The sequence below is a fragment of the Trematomus bernacchii genome, unplaced genomic scaffold, assembly GCF_902827165.1.
Source record: "Trematomus bernacchii unplaced genomic scaffold, fTreBer1.1, whole genome shotgun sequence".
In the NCBI taxonomy this organism is placed as follows: Eukaryota; Metazoa; Chordata; class Actinopteri; order Perciformes; family Nototheniidae; genus Trematomus; species Trematomus bernacchii.
In genome coordinates this window covers 19,897-40,000 of record NW_022987997.1, presented here as the reverse complement: position 1 = coordinate 40,000, position 20,104 = coordinate 19,897, and the positions used below count along the sequence as shown (strand labels likewise).

General features: G+C 47.2%; 1 protein-coding gene across 2 annotated transcripts in view; it reads left to right on the top strand.

The window, feature by feature from the left end:
• LOC117472055 (calumenin-A-like) overlaps positions 1-19,992 on the top strand; it is a 21,188-nt gene extending 1,196 nt beyond the window's left edge. For both annotated transcript variants that reach the window (XM_034117210.1, XM_034117211.1), the window contains exons 2-7: positions 895-1,121; positions 1,754-1,947; positions 18,875-19,041; positions 19,130-19,190; positions 19,371-19,570; positions 19,653-19,992. In XM_034117210.1, coding sequence (XP_033973101.1) covers positions 904-1,121; positions 1,754-1,947; positions 18,875-19,041; positions 19,130-19,190; positions 19,371-19,570; positions 19,653-19,757 — 945 coding nt within the window. In that variant the 5' untranslated portion in view covers positions 895-903 and the 3' untranslated portion in view covers positions 19,758-19,992. The remainder of the gene's footprint in view (positions 1-894; positions 1,122-1,753; positions 1,948-18,874; positions 19,042-19,129; positions 19,191-19,370; positions 19,571-19,652) is intronic.
• The last annotated feature ends 112 nt before the right edge of the window (positions 19,993-20,104 follow it).

Genomic DNA, 20,104 nt, shown 5'->3' with positions numbered 1-20,104 from the left:
CGATTGTTTGTGCAGATCCGATAAGTAATAAGGGTATTTTACTGTGAGTTTTGTGCTAAGTGCGTTAGCATTTTTTCGCTCAGGGCTAATTCAGAGCCTTTGTTATTACCCTTGTGTTTCGTTTAGCAAAAAATGGTTAATATTGTCTGATAGCTGAGTTTCTTCTCGTTAAGTGGGTATGACACATTCATAGTTTGTTAAATGTTAAAGGAGAGGTGTCATGGCCATTTCCACTGATCATAATTCCATTGTTGAGGTCTACTAGAATAGATTTATATTGTGCATTTTTCCAAACTCACATTGGTGTGTGTGTGTGTGTGTGTGTGTGTGTGTGTGTGTGTGTGTGTGTGTGTGTGTGTGTGTGTGTGTGTGTGTGTGTGTGTGTGTGTGTGTGTGTGTGTGTGTGTGTGTGTGTGTGTGTGTGTGTGTGTGTGTGTGTGTGTGTGTGTGTGTGTGTGTGTGTGTGTGTGTGTGTGTGTGTGTGTGTGTGTGTGTGTGTGTGTGTGTGTGTGTGTGTGTGTGTGTGTGTGTGTGTGTGTGTGATGTTTCTGTGATGTCTCCATCAGGATGAATGGCAGTATGAATATTAATGTACCAGTTCATTCAGGAAAGACCTGACCCTAATACAGCATGAACAGGGGGGGGGGGGGGGGGGGGGGGGGGGGGGGGGGTGTAACATATATCATATTGGGTTAGGCTCTGAGGACAAAGGTGGGCGGTACACAAAGTTATTATGCACGGCAGTGATTGGTTAATTGATTGGTTGGTTGGTTAGGTGATTGCTTTGAAAGCTTTTATTTTCTGCTGTTAGACCAACATCTCAGTCAAAACCAGTATTTATGTATTTTTGTCTCTCTGTCTCTCTGTGTGTCCATGTCTCTTTGTCTCCATCAGTTCTTCAGGATGATCCAGGCGCTGCTGATGTGCTTTGTGTTGTGCGTGGTGTCAGGCAGCAGTAAACCCACTGAGAGAAAGAGTCGGATCCTCGATGAAGACCCTCTCAGCCGTCTGGAGCATGACGACAACAAGAACTACGACTACGACCACGAGGCCTTCCTGGGCGAGGAGGAGGCCAGAGCCTTCGAGCAGCTGCCGGCCGAGGAGAGCCGGCGCCGGCTGGGGTGAGGCGTGCACAAATATTACAATACTCTGATAAAACACACTGTAAACAATAGTAAATGTTCTTTCTGTACCCGTGCACCCGTGTACATGTCTACCTTTATACCTGTGTACCTATGTACATGTGGACCTGTGGACCCATGTACATGTGTACCTGTGTACATGTGTACATGTGTACCTGTGTACATGTGTACCTGTATTCTTTCCTGCAGACGTGTCCTTAGTATTTCACTTCCTGTTTCTCAGAGCAAACACAGACACAGGTTGAACCGGATCAGACAGTCCACTTCACACCTGAAGCTATGTCTAATATCAACAGCTGATAATTAATAAAATGCTGTGTGTGTGTGTGTGTGTGTGTGTGTGTGTGTGTGTGTGTGTGTGTGTTGTGTGTGGTGTTGTGTGTGTGTGTGTGTGTGTGTGTGTGTGTGTGTGGTGTGTTGTGGTGTGTGTGTGTGTGTGTGTGTGTGTGTGTGTGTGTGTGTGTGTGTGTGTGTGTGTGTGTGTGTGTGTGTGTGTGTGTGTGTGTGGTGTGTGTGTGTGTGTGTGTGTGTGTGTGTGTGTGTGTGTGTGTGTGTGTGTGTGTGTGTGTGTGTGTGTGTGTGTGTGTGTGTGTGTGTGTGTGTGTGTGTAGCATTATTGTGGATAAGATGGACAGTAACACAGACGGGTTTATCTCTGAGGAGGAGCTGAAGAACTGGATCCGGATCTCTCAGAGGAGGCAGATCGTGGACAGCGTGGATCAGCAGTGGAAAGACTTCGATCTGAACCAGGACGACCAGATCAGCTGGGAGGAGTACAAGAACACCACCTACGGGAGCTACCTGGGTAAATAACACACACACACACACACACACACACACATACACACACACATACACACACACACACACACACACACCAGTGTTTCCCCTATATACAAATAGTGGCGGCGCAGCGCCGCTGCTGAAATATGCGCGCCGCTGCTAGGGGGCGCCAGCCAGGTACCCAAAAAAATATATATATATATATTGTTTTTTTACTTTTAATTTTTTTATTAAAATAATAATAAGTGGCGACCCTTTTTCATTTTTGATTGTTTGTTATGTGGATTTGTAGTATTTGTGTTACTGTATGTTCAATAAAGGAGTATTTTTGCTACATTTTGAGACATTGCCACTGTATGTAGGCAGGGCCGATTTTTGGCATAGGAGACATAGGGGGTCGCCTAGAGCGCCAGATCTGGGGGGCGCTGCGCTGGCAGCTCTGGGAGGGAAAAAACATTTTTGACCGTTGGCGCTCATCCTGATTTTCGGCCTTGATGTAACAACATTCATAATTAATCTCAGTTATCTCAGTGAGGTAAAGGACTCTCTGAGGGTTCAGATAGTTCACTTTAGTCTCAGTTATCTCAGTGAGGTAAAGGACTCTCTGAGGGTTCAGATAGTTCACTTTAGTCTCAGTTATCTCAGTGAGGTAAAGGACTCTCTGAGGGTTCAGATAGTTCACTTTAGTCTCAGTTATCTCAGTGAGGTAAAGGACTCTCTGAGGGTTCAGATAGTTCACTTTAGTCTAAGTTATCTCAGTGAGGTAAAGGACTCTCTGAGGGTTCAGATAGTTCACTTTAGTCTAAGTTATCTCAGTGAGGTAAAGGACTCTCTGAGGGTTCAGATAGTTCACTTTAGTCTAAGTTATCTCAGTGAGGTAAAGGACTCTCTGAGGGTTCAGATAGTTCACTTTAGTCTAAGTTATCTCAGTGAGGTAAAGGACTCTCTGAGGGTTCAGATAGTTCACTTTAGTCTAAGTTATCTCAGTGAGGTAAAGGACTCTCTGAGGGTTCAGATAGTTCACTTTAGTCTCAGTTATCTCAGTGAGGTAAAGGACTCTCTGAGGGTTCAGATAGTTCACTTTAGTCTCAGTTATCTCAGTGAGGTAAAGGACTCTCTGAGGGTTCAGATAGTTCACTTTAGTCTAAGTTATCTCAGTGAGGTAAAGGACTCTCTGAAATTATATATAATAAATAAAACTAATTCATTAAATTATAATAAATTAATTAAATCACACAGAACCAAAACAATACATTAAATAGACTCAGGCTGGAAAACAGAGCTCTCTCTCTCTATCTATCTATCTATCTATCTATTTATATATAAATAAACATGAGCACACATTGTCTCACAAGTAAAAAAAAACTCCTTAACCTGTTAAGCCCGAGAGACCCCGGGACCGGGGTACTGCCGCAACATCTTGCAGGAAACAGTGTCTGAGGGCATGTTCATTTAATAAACTATGAATGTTTTATATCCATGTAACGGGAAGAAACTCATCTAACTGATCTTTTTTTTTTTTTTTTTTTTTTAAAAACCCACAATGCTAACGCTGAGCCTCTGAATTAGCAACGAGCTAAAAATGCTAACACCTTACTGCACCGAAAATCACTCACAAAACCTTATTATTTATCTCTTCTCCACATCCAACACATCGTTTCACATCGTGAGGTGACACAGAATCGATGGACACCCACATTACCACTGAATTATACGTATTTGCGACATTATAAGCAAAAACGGACATCAAAACAGGTGACGCTAGGTAGCTAAAAATGCTAACATTTTTACCTTGGCTCTGTAGTCTCTCCAAAGTGGTCTTCAATGGCATTAAAATGATAAAAACGCTGCTGAAGTTAATCCATAGGTTAATCCAATGTGTCTGTGTCCCTTTGAAATGATTTCTGATAATCCATAAGCATTAAAACTGCTTTTCCGTTTCCAGATGTCAGAGCTAGAGATAGGTTCACTCTGATGCAAAATTACATGCGCGAAGCCCCCACCTTTTCTCTTCACAACGTGTGTGTGTGGGGGCATCCCCCTTCGATTCTATTGGCTCTAACGGTCAGAAAGAGGTGTCAACCATCAAAATCGAGCAAGGAGTTCCAGAGATATGGAAAATCCACCCAAATGACCCCAGAAGTGGTTTCTTTTTGCTAAATCTCTCTAAAAAAGGTCAAATGTCACTTGTTTTGCATCAATCTTGATACAGGGTACTTATTATATGTTGTACTTTGGATTCCTAAAGCTTTTAGTCTACTAACCCATCATCCAAGGGTAGTTTTCACTATAAGTAAAAAAAAATGTTTGGACGGACACTATAATTTACAGTTTTTTACGATGTAAAATCTGAATTTTCTTTAAAATAAAAAACATCTATATTGATTCTGACACTTCTACATCCAACTCACAGGTTTATCATTACTTTGAGAAAAAAGATTATTAATTTAACCCTTTTAGAAGGGAAGATATGGTCATTTGCTCTGGGAATGTCATTTTCGAGCCTGAGACCTGAAAAACAGGCTCAGGGCTTAACAGGTTAAAAGAGCAGTCAAGTGTACAGTCCACTGTCCAGACAAAGACCCAGATGCCTCAACAGGCCATATCCAAATCTGTTTTTCAAAGTTTTCGAGCAAGGAACACCAACATGTTTGCATTGTCGGGCAAATGCATCTTTGATTGTAAACTGTAGGGAAGGTGGGAGCTCTCCATCTCCAGCTGCCGTGTTTGCTCCCAGCTGGGAAAACGGAATGGGGTGGTTGTGTTTCAGGTGCAGTTTAAGGTTGGTCGTATTGCTAGCTTTTGTTGCTACCTTTTTAAAACAAATGCGACATAACGGCTCATTCAAGTCCGTAGGTTCGCCTCGTTGATTTGGCTTAAATCCAAAATATTCCCACACCGGAGATGTGGAATTAGGTTTCGCAAACAATTCTATTTAACTTCAAATTCCGCTCGAGTAAGTCACACGTTGTCTCCTGCTTCTCTCTATATTATTCATTTGGCTGCTACACTGCTGCACGCGGAGTGTCCTGGGGCCTCATTCATAAAGGGATATACGCTCAAAAGATGGCGTACGCCAGTTTCTACGCAATGTTTGCGATTTATAAAATACTAACTTGACAGGAAAATGTGCGGTCCTCCACGCAAACTCTAACCCATGCGTACGCACGAAGTACAACAACGGGAGAGACGAGAAACTGCGACACCGTTGGCAGAAGGAAGAATGGAGAGAAATATGTGGAAATAATGCCATCAATAAAATGTTACCTCTCATTTATCAAATATGAAGAATTCATTTTCACAAATTGATTAAAGCCAATCTTAAAATGATGAAACAAACGCCTGAGACTCCTCAGTGCACACAAAAACATAACTTGGAGAAATAAATAAATACGGATATGTTATTGATCACCCCTCGATGATGTTCTCTTGTTAAGAAATGTTTTCTCATAAATGATGCGGTAAGCAGGAGGACAGAATTACTTTAAACTGACGCCGTTTTGCATTTCTATAGGTTGTAGATACGAGCATGGTTTTATATACTATCACGTTTAATCGTGTTTTATGCCGTTCGCCAATAGCCTACTTGATAAGTGGCTCGTAAAACCCAGGAGGTATGGAAACTAAGAACACCATATGTGGTAAACAGCTAATATAACACAACACATTGTATTTCCTTTAACTGGTGGATTATGGATATATAGTTGCTGATCGACAGCTGGAACACAAACCACCAAATAAGATAAGATGGACCTTTATTAATCCCCGTGGGGAAATGCAGTTGTACAAAGCAGCAACAGGGTAAACGTGAAAAAACAGGACAGCAAAGATTCACACAGATTAATCAAATCAAAAATAAAATCAAGAAAAAAAAATTAAAATAATAATGATAAAAGACTATGAAATAGGAGATGAGTAAAAATAAGAGTAAAATAACTGTCAGCATATATACATATTTGTTTACATTATTGACCCCTTGTTGTGCAGCCTGATGGCTACAGGCACAAAGGACTGTCCGAGGCGCTTGGTGCGTTGTCGTGGAGGGATGAGTCTGTGGCTGACCGTACTCCTCATCTTCACTAGCTCTGCATGGAGTGGGTGGGAGGGGTTCTCTAGGATGCTGTCGAGCTTCCTCCTCGTCCTCCCCTCTGCCACCTCCTCCAGATTGTCCAGTTGTACTCCCACTACAGAGCTAGCCTTCCTCACCAGCTTGTTCAGCCTGCCAGTGTCCCTAGTGTTTGTGTTTCCACCCCAGCACACCACGGCAAAGAAGAGCCCACTGGCCACCACAGACTGGTAGAACATCTGCAGCAGCCTCGTGCACACATTGAAGGACCTGAGCCTCCTCAGGAAGAACAGCTTGCTCTGTCGCTTCCTGAAGAGAGCATCAGTGTTGTCTGTCCAGTCCAGTTTATTGTTTAAGTGCACTCCCAGGAACTTGTAGCTGTTCACCACCTCCACATCCTCCCCCCTGATGGTGATGGGGGTCAGAGGCCTCTTCCTGCTCCGCCTGAAGTCCACCACCCGCTCCTTAAGCTGGCTACACACCAACCCGATTTTGGGAGTCAGAGGCCGTCAGAGGCAGTCGGGCATTCGCGGCGCCCTACTCAGGTTGGTGTGTCCCGCACCGTCGTGTCTTCACGGCACCTTTTCACACCTCCCGATGCCGATTCAACATGTTGAATCGGCATCGGGAGGTCAGAGAAAGTCGGCCCAAGCAATCACTCTGATTGGCTGTTCACACTACCGCTGCCTGCTGGTAAGGACAGTTATTGCCACTCGTCGACTGAAGTATTTGCGGTGTGTTCGTAGGCGGGCGGCGTTGCGGGCGGCGTAGTCGGGACGCCTTCGGTACGCGTTCTTTGGTCTCAGGTGGGTGTGTAGCGGCCTTTAGTCTTGCTGATGTTGAGCTGGAGGTGATTGTTGTCACACCAGCCTACGAAGTTCTCAACCAGGGCCCTGTACTCCTCCTCATTGTCATCTGTGATGCAGCTGACAGTGGAGGAGTCGTCAGAGAACTTCTGTAGGTGGCATGAGCCGGAGTTGAAGCGGAAGTCGGAGGTGTAGAGCAGCGGTTTTCAAAGTGTGAGGCGCGCCTCCCCTGGGGGGCGCCAGAGAGCTTCAGGGGAGGCGCAGCTTGAGAAAAAGAACAACGAGAAAAAGACGAGTAAAGTGACACTTGCACACTTTTGGCTGTCTGTGGAGACTGTGGGTTCCCCCACCTCGCCAAAAAGGCTGTAAAAGTGCTCATTCCCTTCACCTCCACCTACCTGTGTGAGTGCAGGTTTTCCGCATTGACTTTGATCAAAAGCAAGTGCCGGTGAAGGCTGCAGCCAGAGGATGATCTGCGTTTATTCCTGTGTGCATCAAAGACGCAGACTCATTGTTCCCACTAAAGTAGGGGTGAGTGTAATAAGGAGGCAAAGTTGACGTTCAGTGTGTTGCCGGGAGCATATAAGGATTTATCCACGATGTTGAAAATGTAAATTTAAAAAAAAATATATGTGTTGAGAACACCGTGCGAAAATATACGGGTCGTGCTGCAGCTAGATTTGCCTGTCCTCTGTAAGAAGGTGTCGGCGACTGACATGCAAGGAAGAACGGCTGTCCACAGGCTGTTCCAACTTTAACAACTTTATTAACTTCCATGGTAGTGAATTGAACATGCTATTGTAATTGGGTGTGTGGTATATTTTCATGCACGGACACGCATGTTCCACAACACACTGAACAACACTCAATTGTCCGATCGCTACCAGTGTCCTTGCGATCTTGTTATAAGTTGAGACCATTCGGGCTTATTCTAGAGGGGTGCAAGGAATAGTCCAAGTAGTGGGGGAGTTTTATACAACATGTTTAAAACATAAAGATAAAAATGTTTTAAAAAGTTATTGTTTAATGTTTTAAGGAGGTGATGCTACTCAGCCAATCATATCGGTGCACTCAGTGAGTCAGCACGATAGATTCAAACACACACACAGAGACGAGACAAGAGGAGAGAAACAGTCTTCATTTTCTCTTACTGGACCTCTTTGAAATGCAATTGAATACCCCTGCATTATAGCAACAACAACAATAATAATAATAATAGCAATAATAATTGGGAGGGGGGGCGCCGCTGTTCTTATGTTCTCTGAGGGGAGGCTCACCTTCCCACACTTTGAAAACCCCTGGTGTAGAGGGTGAACAGGATGGTGACAGCACAGTTCCTTGGGGGGCTCCGGTGTTGCTCAGCAGCACATCAGACGTGTCTGATGCCCTGCAGTCTGACATACTGAGGTCTGCTGCTGAGGTAGTCTGTGATCCAGGCCACCAGGCTGTGATCCACCTGCATCACTGACAGCTTCTCAGCTAGCAGGTGTGGCTGGATCGTGTTGAAGGTGCTGGAGAAGTCGAAGAACAGAAATCTTAGTGAGCTGTGCGGCTCCTCCAGCTGTGTGTAGGCTCTGTGGAGCATGTAGGTGATAGCATCCTCTACACCAATGTTTTCCTGGTAGGCAAACTGTAGAGGGTCCATGGAGTCACACACGAGGGGTTTGAGGTGCTGCAGAATCAGTCTCTCAAAGATCTTCATGACGTGTGAAGTCAGAGCAACAGGCAAATACAAACAAATAATTCAGATCCAGTCGTCATGACTCCACTCCGGAGGGATTCCCCGATCATTTCTTACAGTTTCTCATCAAGGGGGGGGTCTCCTGTCCCCGGTACAAACACACTGCCTGAGGAAGGTTATGTGCATTTTTTTTTCTTTTTTTTTTTCTTTATGTTGGTGACGATCCGACCTCCATGCTGCTACTCTGGTTCAAACTGCATCCACCAAACAATATGATTTATCTCCACCTCCCCAAAAGAACCAAAATCTGACACGGTGTGAGATGTCTTTTTTAGCTGTTCTGTCGTCATTTCCTGCGATCTTCTTCATGCAGTCAGTCAGAATGAATGAATGAATGGGCGTTTCTTTGACTATTTATAGGCAAATATGGGCGTTACGTGAAGCCCGCAAAAGCCGCGCCGCATTTCGAGTTGATTGTGATTTATAAAGGCAAACCGGCGTAGGATGGGCCGTACGCAAGTCCTGCGCCGGTACGCAGTCTTTTATGAATCGGAAAATGTCGGTGCGTATTTATTTGCTTTGTCCTACGTAAGCAACCTTCCCACGTCAATCCTACGCAAGGCTTTATAAATGAGGCCCCTGACCTGACTGTGTGTGAGCCCCGCCCGGCCGGCAGCCAGGCACGTGCACACATAGACATCAAAGTGGGCTTGAGCCCCTGCCCTTTTTCTTCCTCCAGAGAAAGTGCCCTTTTTTTCCCCTTCTTTTAATTTTTTATAAATGAATATTTATCTACTGCTGTTTGCGCACAGTTTCCCTTTCCAAAAATATATTGATTGAATACAAAATTAAAATATCAGGTCGGGAGATTGGACTGTGAAGTTCCGTAGCTCTCCCTCCCTCCCTCCACGTATCCTGCACAGCGGGGCGGACACTTTACAGTCCCTTCAGACAGACAGGTAGCAGCACCTCCCACCTTACAGTCCCTTCAGACAGACAGGTAGCAGCACCTCCCACCTTACAGTCCCTTCAGACAGACAGGTAGCAGCACCTCCCACTTTACAGTCCCTTCAGACAGACAGGTAGCAGCACCTCCCACTTTACAGTCCCTTCAGACAGACAGGTAGCAGCACCTCCCACCTTACAGTCCCTTGAGACAGACAGGTAGCAGCACCTCCCACTTTACAGTCCCTTCAGACAGACAGGTAGCAGCACCTCCCACTTTACTGTCCCTTCAGACAGACAGGTAGCAGCACCTCCCACTTTACAGTCCCTTCAGACAGACAGGTAGCAGCACCTCCCACTTTACAGTCCCTTCAGACAGACAGGTAGCAGCACCTCCCACCTTACTGTCCCTTCAGACAGACAGGTAGCAGCACCTCCCACTTTACTGTCCCTTCAGACAGACAGGTAGCAGCACCTCCCACTTTACAGTCCCTTCAGACAGACAGGTAGCAGCACCTCCCACTTTACAGTCCCTTCAGACAGACAGGTAGCAGCACCTCCCACCTTACTGTCCCTTCAGACAGACAGGTAGCAGCACCTCCCACTTTACAGTCCCTTCAGACAGACAGGTAGCAGCACCTCCCACTTTACAGTCCCTTCAGACAGACAGGTAGCAGCACCTCCCACCTTACTGTCCCTTCAGACAGACAGGTAGCAGCACCTCCCACTTTACTGTCCCTTCAGACAGACAGGTAGCAGCACCTCCCACCTTACAGTCCCTTCAGACAGACAAGTAGCAGCACCTCCCACCTTACTGTCCCTTCAGACAGACAGGTAGCAGCACCTCCCACTTTACTGTCCCTTCAGACAGACAGGTAGCAGCACCTCCCACTTTACTGTCCCTTCAGACAGACAGGTAGCAGCACCTCCCACCTTACAGTCCCTTCAGACAGACAGGTAGCAGCACCTCCCACTTTACAGTCCCTTCAGACAGACAGGTAGCAGCACCTCCCACTTTACTGTCCCTTCAGACAGACAGGTAGCAGCACCTCCCACCTTACAGTCCCTTCAGACAGACAGGTAGCAGCACCTCCCACCTTACAGTCCCTTCAGACAGACAGGTAGCAGCACCTCCCACTTTACAGTCCCTTCAGACAGACAGGTAGCAGCACCTCCCACTTTACTGTCCCTTCAGACAGACAGGTAGCAGCACCTCCCACTTTACTGTCCCTTCAGACAGACAGGTAGCAGCACCTCCCACTTTACAGTCCCTTCAGACAGACAGGTAGCAGCACCTCCCACCTTACAGTCCCTTCAGACAGACAGGTAGCAGCACCTCCCACTTTACAGTCCCTTCAGACAGACAGGTAGCAGCACCTCCCACTTTACTGTCCCTTCAGACAGACAGGTAGCAGCACCTCCCACTTTACAGTCCCTTCAGACAGACAGGTAGCAGCACCTCCCACCTTACTGTCCCTTCAGACAGACAGGTAGCAGCACCTCCCACTTTACTGTCCCTTCAGACAGACAGGTAGCAGCACCTCCCACCTTACAGTCCCTTCAGACAGACAGGTAGCAGCACCTCCCACTTTACTGTCCCTTCAGACAGACAGGTAGCAGCACCTCCCACCTTACTGTCCCTTCAGACAGACAGGTAGCAGCACCTCCCACTTTACAGTCCCTTCAGACAGACGGGTAGCAGCACCTCCCACCTTACAGTCCCTTCAGACAGACAGGTAGCAGCACCTCCCACTTTACAGTCCCTTCAGACAGACAGGTAGCAGCACCTCCCACCTTACTGTCCCTTCAGACAGACAGGTAGCAGCACCTCACACCTTACTGTCCCTTCAGACAGACAGGTAGCAGCACCTCCCACTTTACTGTCCCTTCAGACAGACAGGTAGCAGCACCTCCCACTTTACTGTCCCTTCAGACAGACAGGTAGCAGCACCTCCCACCTTACAGTCCCTTCAGACAGACAGGTAGCAGCACCTCCCACCTTACAGTCACTTCAGACAGACAGGTAGCAGCACCTCCCACCTTACAGTCCCTTCAGACAGACAGGTAGCAGCACCTCCCACTTTACAGTCCCTTCAGACAGACAGGTAGCAGCACCTCCCACCTTACAGTCCCTTCAGACAGACAGGTAGCAGCACCTCCCACCTTACTGTCCCTTCAGACAGACAGGTAGCAGCACCTCCCACTTTACAGTCCCTTCAGACAGACAGGTAGCAGCACCTCCCACCTTACAGTCCCTTCAGACAGACAGGTAGCAGCACCTCCCACTTTACTGTCCCTTCAGACAGACAGGTAGCAGCACCTCCCACTTTACAGTCCCTTCAGACAGACAGGTAGCAGCACCTCCCACCTTACTGTCCCTTCAGACAGACAGGTAGCAGCACCTCCCACCTTACAGTCCCTTCAGACAGACAGGTAGCAGCACCTCCCACCTTACTGTCCCTTCAGACAGACAGGTAGCAGCACCTCCCACTTTACAGTCCCTTCAGACAGACAGGTAGCAGCACCTCCCACTTTACTGTCCCTTCAGACAGACAGGTAGCAGCACCTCCCACTTTACTGTCCCTTCAGACAGACAGGTAGCAGCACCTCCCACTTTACTGTCCCTTCAGACAGACAGGTAGCAGCACCTCCCACTTTACTGTCCCTTCAGACAGACAGGTAGCAGCACCTCCCACTTTACTGTCCCTTCAGACAGACAGGTAGCAGCACCTCCCACCTTACAGTCCCTTCAGACAGACAGGTAGCAGCACCTCCCACTTTACTGTCCCTTCAGACAGACAGGTAGCAGCACCTCCCACCTTACAGTCCCTTCAGACAGACAGGTAGCAGCACCTCCCACCTTACAGTCCCTTCAGACAGACAGGTAGCAGCACCTCCCACCTTACAGTCCCTTCAGACAGACAGGTAGCAGCACCTCCCACCTTACTGTCCCTTCAGACAGACAGGTAGCAGCACCTCCCACCTTACTGTCCCTTCAGACAGACAGGTAGCAGCACCTCCCACTTTACTGTCCCTTCAGACAGACAGGTAGCAGCACCTCCCACTTTACTGTCCCTTCAGACAGACAGGTAGCAGCACCTCCCACTTTACTGTCCCTTCAGACAGACAAGTAGCAGCACCTCCCACTTTACTGTCCCTTCAGACAGACAGGTAGCAGCACCTCCCACCTTACAGTCCCTTCAGACAGACAGGTAGCAGCACCTCCCACCTTACAGTCCCTTCAGACAGACAGGTAGCAGCACCTCCCACTTTACTGTCCCTTCAGACAGACAGGTAGCAGCACCTCCCACCTTACAGTCCCTTCAGACAGACAGGTAGCAGCACCTCCCACCTTACTGTCCCTTCAGACAGACAGGTAGCAGCACCTCCCACTTTACTGTCCCTTCAGACAGACAGGTAGCAGCACCTCCCACTTTACTGTCCATTCAGACAGACAGGTAGCAGCACCTCCCACTTTACAGTCCCTTCAGACAGACAGGTAGCAGCACCTCCCACCTTACAGTCCCTTCAGACAGACAGGTAGCAGCACCTCCCACCTTACAGTCCCTTCAGACAGACAGGTAGCAGCACCTCCCACTTTACAGTCCCTTCAGACAGACAGGTAGCAGCACCTCCCACTTTACAGTCCCTTCAGACAGACAGGTAGCAGCACCTCCCACTTTACAGTCCCTTCAGACAGACAGGTAGCAGCACCTCCCACCTTACAGTCCCTTCAGACAGACAGGTAGCAGCACCTCCCACCTTACTGTCACTTCAGACAGACAGGTAGCAGCACCTCCCACTTTACTGTCCCTTCAGACAGACAGGTAGCAGCACCTCCCACTTTACTGTCCCTTCAGACAGACAGGTAGCAGCACCTCCCACTTTACTGTCCCTTCAGACAGACAGGTAGCAGCACCTCCCACTTTACTGTCCCTTCAGACAGACAGGTAGCAGCACCTCCCACCTTACAGTCCCTTCAGACAGACAGGTAGCAGCACCTCCCACTTTACTGTCCCTTCAGACAGACAGGTAGCAGCACCTCCCACCTTACAGTCCCTTCAGACAGACAGGTAGCAGCACCTCCCACCTTACAGTCCCTTCAGACAGACAGGTAGCAGCACCTCCCACCTTACAGTCCCTTCAGACAGACAGGTAGCAGCACCTCCCACCTTACTGTCCCTTCAGACAGACAGGTAGCAGCACCTCCCACCTTACTGTCCCTTCAGACAGACAGGTAGCAGCACCTCCCACTTTACTGTCCCTTCAGACAGACAGGTAGCAGCACCTCCCACTTTACTGTCCCTTCAGACAGACAGGTAGCAGCACCTCCCACTTTACTGTCCCTTCAGACAGACAAGTAGCAGCACCTCCCACTTTACTGTCCCTTCAGACAGACAGGTAGCAGCACCTCCCACCTTACAGTCCCTTCAGACAGACAGGTAGCAGCACCTCCCACCTTACAGTCCCTTCAGACAGACAGGTAGCAGCACCTCCCACTTTACTGTCCCTTCAGACAGACAGGTAGCAGCACCTCCCACCTTACAGTCCCTTCAGACAGACAGGTAGCAGCACCTCCCACCTTACTGTCCCTTCAGACAGACAGGTAGCAGCACCTCCCACTTTACTGTCCCTTCAGACAGACAGGTAGCAGCACCTCCCACTTTACTGTCCATTCAGACAGACAGGTAGCAGCACCTCCCACTTTACAGTCCCTTCAGACAGACAGGTAGCAGCACCTCCCACCTTACAGTCCCTTCAGACAGACAGGTAGCAGCACCTCCCACCTTACAGTCCCTTCAGACAGACAGGTAGCAGCACCTCCCACCTTACTGTCCCTTCAGACAGACAGGTAGCAGCACCTCCCACTTTACAGTCCCTTCAGACAGACAGGTAGCAGCACCTCCCACTTTACAGTCCCTTCAGACAGACAGGTAGCAGCACCTCCCACTTTACAGTCCCTTCAGACAGACAGGTAGCAGCACCTCCCACTTTACAGTCCCTTCAGACAGACAGGTAGCAGCACCTCCCACCTTACAGTCCCTTCAGACAGACAGGTAGCAGCACCTCCCACCTTACTGTCACTTCAGACAGACAGGTAGCAGCACCTCCCACTTTACTGTCCCTTCAGACAGACAGGTAGCAGCACCTCCCACCTTACTGTCACTTCAGACAGACAGGTAGCAGCACCTCCCACCTTACTGTCCCTTCAGACAGACAGGTAGCAGCACCTCCCACTTTACTGTCCCTTCAGACAGACATGTAGCAGCACCTCCCACCTTACAGTCCCTTCAGACAGACAGGTAGCAGCACCTCCCACCTTACAGTCCCTTCAGACAGACAGGTAGCAGCACCTCCCACCTTACTGTCCCTTCAGACAGACAGGTAGCAGCACCTCCCACCTTACAGTCCCTTCAGACAGACAGGTAGCAGCACCTCCCACCTTACAGTCCCTTTAGACAGACAGGTAGCAGCACCTCCCACCTTACAGTCCCTTCAGACAGACAGGTAGCAGCACCTCCCACCTTACTGTCCCTTCAGACAGACAGGTAGCAGCACCTCCCACTTTACAGTCCCTTCAGACAGACAGGTAGATGAACAAATGACTAAACTGCCAGTGCCTCGAGTTTACAGCTAATTGGCTAAAAGACAATAACACATATAGTTAGCTAAGGTAGGCTACTAGCTAATGGATAAGTTAGCTCAAGGTTTAGCTAAGGCAATGCACCATGGGCACACAGGCTAATGTGCTGAAGGGGAGACACTTAAAGTGAATACAGTAAAATGTGTATCTAATAGCGTCATCACGATCACCACATTGATATGCAAACTAGGCTAATCGCCTCGGTAATCTGCATGCAGTCACCGAGGCATAGCAGGTGAAAAGGATCAAACTAAAAACACCTCACAACTTCTGAGGTCAAGTCAGTACTTTCCCCAGATAGTTACTGAGGTCAAGTCAGTACTTTCCCCTGATAGTTACTGAGGTCAAGTCAGTACTTTCCCCTGATAGTTACTGAGGTCAAGTCAGTACTTTCCCCTGATAGTTACTGAGGTCAAGTCAGTACTTTCCCCTGATAGTTACTGAGGTCAAGTCAGTACTTTCCCCTGATAGTTACTGAGGTCAAGTCAGTACTTTCCCCAGATAGTTACTGAGGTCAAGTCAGTACTTTCCCCTGATAGTTACTGAGGTCAAGTCAGTACTTTCCCCTGATAGTTACTGAGGTCAAGTCAGTACTTTCCCCTGATAGTTACTGAGGTCAAGTCAGTACTTTCCCCATGATAGTTACTGAGGTCAAGTCAGTACTTTCCCCTGATAGTTACTGAGGTCAAGTCAGTACTTTCCCCTGATAGTTACTGAGGTCAAGTCAGTACTTTCCCCTGATAGTTACTGAGGTCAAGTCAGTACTTTCCCCAGATAGTTACTGAGGTCAAGTCAGTACTTTCCCCTGATAGTTACTGAGGTCAAGTCAGTACTTTCCCCTGATAGTTACTGAGGTCAAGTCAGTACTTTCCCCAGATAGTTACTGAGGTCAAGTCAGTACTTTCCCCTGATAGTTACTGAGGTCAAGTCAGTACTTTCCCTGATAGTTACTGAGGTCAAGTCAGTACTTTCCCCTGATAGTTACTGAGGTCAAGTCAGTACTTTCCCCAGATAGTTACTGAGGTCAAGTCAGTACTTTCCCCTGATAGTTACTGAGGTCAAGTCAGTACTTTCCCCTGATAGTTACTGAGGTCAAGTCAGTACTTTCCCCTGATAGTTACTGAGGTCAAGTCAGTACTTTCCCCTGATAGTTACTGAGGTCAAGTCAGTACTTTCCCCTGATAGTTACTGAGGTCAAGTCAGTACTTTCCCCAGATAGTTACTGAGGTCAAGTCAGTACTTTCCCCTGATAGTTACTGAGGTCAAGTCAGTACTTTCCCCTGATAGTTACTGAGGTCAAGTCAGTACTTTCCCCAGATAGTTACTGAGGTCAAGTCAGTACTTTCCCCTGATAGTTACTGAGGTCAAGTCAGTACTTTCCCCTGATAGTTACTTAGGTCAAGTCAGTACTTTCCCCTGATAGTTACTGAGGTCAAGTCAGTACTTTCCCCAGATAGTTACTGAGGTCAAGTCAGTACTTTCCCCAGATAGTTACTGAGGTCAAGTCAGTACTTTCCCCTGATAGTTACTGAGGTCAAGTCAGTACTTTCCCCTGATAGTTACTGAGGTCAAGTCAGTACTTTCCCCTGATAGTTACTGAGGTCAAGTCAGTACTTTCCCCTGATAGTTACTTAGGTCAAGTCAGTACTTTCCCCTGATAGTTACTGAGGTCAAGTCAGTACTTTCCCCAGATAGTTACTGAGGTCAAGTCAGTACTTTCCCCAGATAGTTACTGAGGTCAAGTCAGTACTTTCCCCTGATAGTTACTGAGGTCAAGTCAGTACTTTCCCCAGATAGTTACTGAGGTCAAGTCAGTACTTTCCCCTGATAGTTACTGAGGTCAAGTCAGTACTTTCCCCTGATAGTTACTGAGGTCAAGTCAGTACTTTCCCCTGATAGTTACTGAGGTCAAGTCAGTACTTTCCCCTGATAGTTACTGAGGTCAAGTCAGTACTTTCCCCTGATAGTTACTGAGGTCAAGTCAGTACTTTCCCCAGATAGTTACTGAGGTCAAGTCAGTACTTTCCCCTGATAGTTACTGAGGTCAAGTCAGTACTTTCCCCTGATAGTTACTGAGGTAAAGTCAGTACTTTCCCCTGATAGTTACTGAGGTCAAGTCAGTACTTTCCCCTGATAGTTACTGAGGTCAAGTCAGTACTTTCCCCTGATAGTTACTGAGGTCAAGTCAGTACTTTCCCCTGATAGTTACTGAGGTCAAGTCAGTACTTTCCCCTGATAGTTACTTAGGTCAAGTCAGTACTTTCCCCAGATAGTTACTGAGGTCAAGTCAGTACTTTCCCCTGATAGTTACTGAGGTCAAGTCAGTACTTTCCCCTGATAGTTACTGAGGTCAAGTCAGTACTTTCCCCTGATAGTTACTGAGGTCAAGTCAGTACTTTCCCCTGATAGTTACTGAGGTCAAGTCAGTACTTTCCCCTGATAGTTACTGAGGTCAAGTCAGTACTTTCCCCAGATAGTTACTGAGGTCAAGTCAGTACTTTCCCCTGATAGTTACTGAGGTCAAGTCAGTACTTTCCCCTGATAGTTACTGAGGTCAAGTCAGTACTTTCCCCAGATAGTTACTGAGGTCAAGTCAGTACTTTCCCCAGATAGTTACTGAGGTCAAGTCAGTACTTTCCCCAGATAGTTACTGAGGTCAAGTCAGTACTTTCCCCTGATAGTTACTGAGGTCAAGTCAGTACTTTCCCCTGATAGTTACTGAGGTCAAGTCAGTACTTTCCCCTGATAGTTACTGAGGTCAAGTCAGTACTTTCCCCAGATAGTTACTGAGGTCAAGTCAGTACTTTCCCCTGATAGTTACTGAGGTCAAGTCAGTACTTTCCCCAGATAGTTACTGAGGTCAAGTCAGTACTTTCCCCTGATAGTTACTGAGGTCAAGTCAGTACTTTCCCCAGAAATGTGATGTTTAAATTCAGATTAGCTTTAAATCTATAGATGAATTCAGACATGCAGTAACACGAACACCATTTATGTGTTTCTGGAAGTGTTATTTCCATCAGAGTGAAAGAGAACATGAAGCAAAATAGACCAGAATAACAAGTCCATGAAAAAACGATCTTTTTGCCTGAAATGTCCTCAAACAGTAACTTCATCATCTAGTTTGTTGTCTGCTCTTGTGCTCAGTGAATACTAAAGAAGACCATTGTCTCTGTGTTAACTGATTCTTTTGTAGAATTCTGTTGAGTATTAAACAATAGCGTGAGTGTGAGGGTATTACAATAAACAGGTCAGTAAGTCAGAGATGTGCAACTATATTTCACTTTTTTTTATTTATTTTTTTATAAATGATTATGGGAAGTGCCCTTTTTCTCACTTGAGTACCCGCCCCCCAAAATGTCTGTGCACGTCCCTGCAGACAGCCACAGCGCACCTGGCTAAAATGCTGCTCACATCCTTATGTAAACAAACACGCATGTAAACGGCAATTTATCGAGTTCATTTTTATTTATCGTACGATAGTAAATTAATTGCTTATCGCGACAGGCCTACACACACACACACAGACACACACACACACACACACACACACACACACACACACACACTCATAGAAGGTCCCTGATCTCTGATTGGTCCTGATCTCTGATTGGTCCTGATCTCTGATTGGTCCTGATCTCTGATTGGTCCTGATCTGTGGTTGGTCCTGATCTGTGGTTGGTCCTGATCTCTGATTGGTCCTGATCTGTGGTTGGTCCTGATCTCTGATTGGTCCTGATCTCTGATTGGTCCTGATCTGTGGTTGGTCCTGATCTCTGATTCCTCCTGGTCTTTGATTGGTCCTGACAGAGGACCCTCAGACCGACACAGAGTTTAATTACGGTCACATGATGGCGAGGGACGAGCGGCGCTTCAGAGCCGCCGACACCAACGGAGACCTGATCGCTGACAGGAAGGAGTTCACCGCCTTCCTGCACCCCGAGGACCACAAGCACATGAAGGACATCGTGGTGCAGGTGATGTAACATATATGATGTCACTGCTGTGATGTCACATAATGATGTCACTGGTGTGATGTCACTGATGTAATGTGATGGCTCACAGGAAACGATGGAGGACATCGATAAGAACGGAGACGGCTTCATCGACCTGAAGGAGTACATCGGTGAGGAAAACTTTACTGAGTTCACTTCCTGTTGTGGCTCCGTCCACCAATCAGAGGGCCTCTGGTGTGACTGAACGGTGTGTGTTTTGTTGGAGACATGTTCACCTCAGAGGACGGGGGGGGCGTCTCTCAGGTGGTTTATTGACTTATTTCCTCTGACTGACATGTCTCTGTGTGCAGGAGACATGTTCACCTCAGAGGACGGCGAGGACGAGCCGGACTGGGTGGCGTCGGAGCGTCAGCAGTTCTCAGAGTTCAGAGACAAGAACGGTGACGGGAAGATGGACCAGGAGGAGACTCTGGACTGGATCCTGCCGTCGGACTACGACCATGCCGAGGCCGAGGCCAAGCACCTTCTGCACGAGTCCGACGCCAACCAGGTACCTTTCACCTTATTATATTATTATTATATTACCACCTTATCATCAGCCTTCATTAACCACATGACTCCTGCTGTCTCAGGACGGGAAGCTAACCAGAGACGAGATCCTGAGTAAGTTCGAGGTGTTCGTCGGCAGTCAGGTGACGGACTTCGGGGAGGCGTTACTGCGACACGACGAGTTCTAGAAGCCAGTCGCAATACAAACACAATCATTTATTTTTTAAAGCTGGTCAAACTCAAATCTTTGTGGATTCATAGATTGATAATGATATTTGATGTTTTATAATGTTTCCTTCTCTGAGGATGTTTATATCCAGGTCTCGTTCAGAGTTCAGGTGATGAGGTCAGAGGATGTGTAAATAAATGTGAAACTAAGGAGACAGATATTTTCTGATTCAATAAAGTCTTTCTTCACATATAAAGGTGTTGGTGTTTCTGAGAGAAGTTGGACATTGAATGGATCAGAGACTGTGTTTTACATTTCATTTATTTTACTATATTTACATTATCAGAAATCATCCTTTAATCAGTC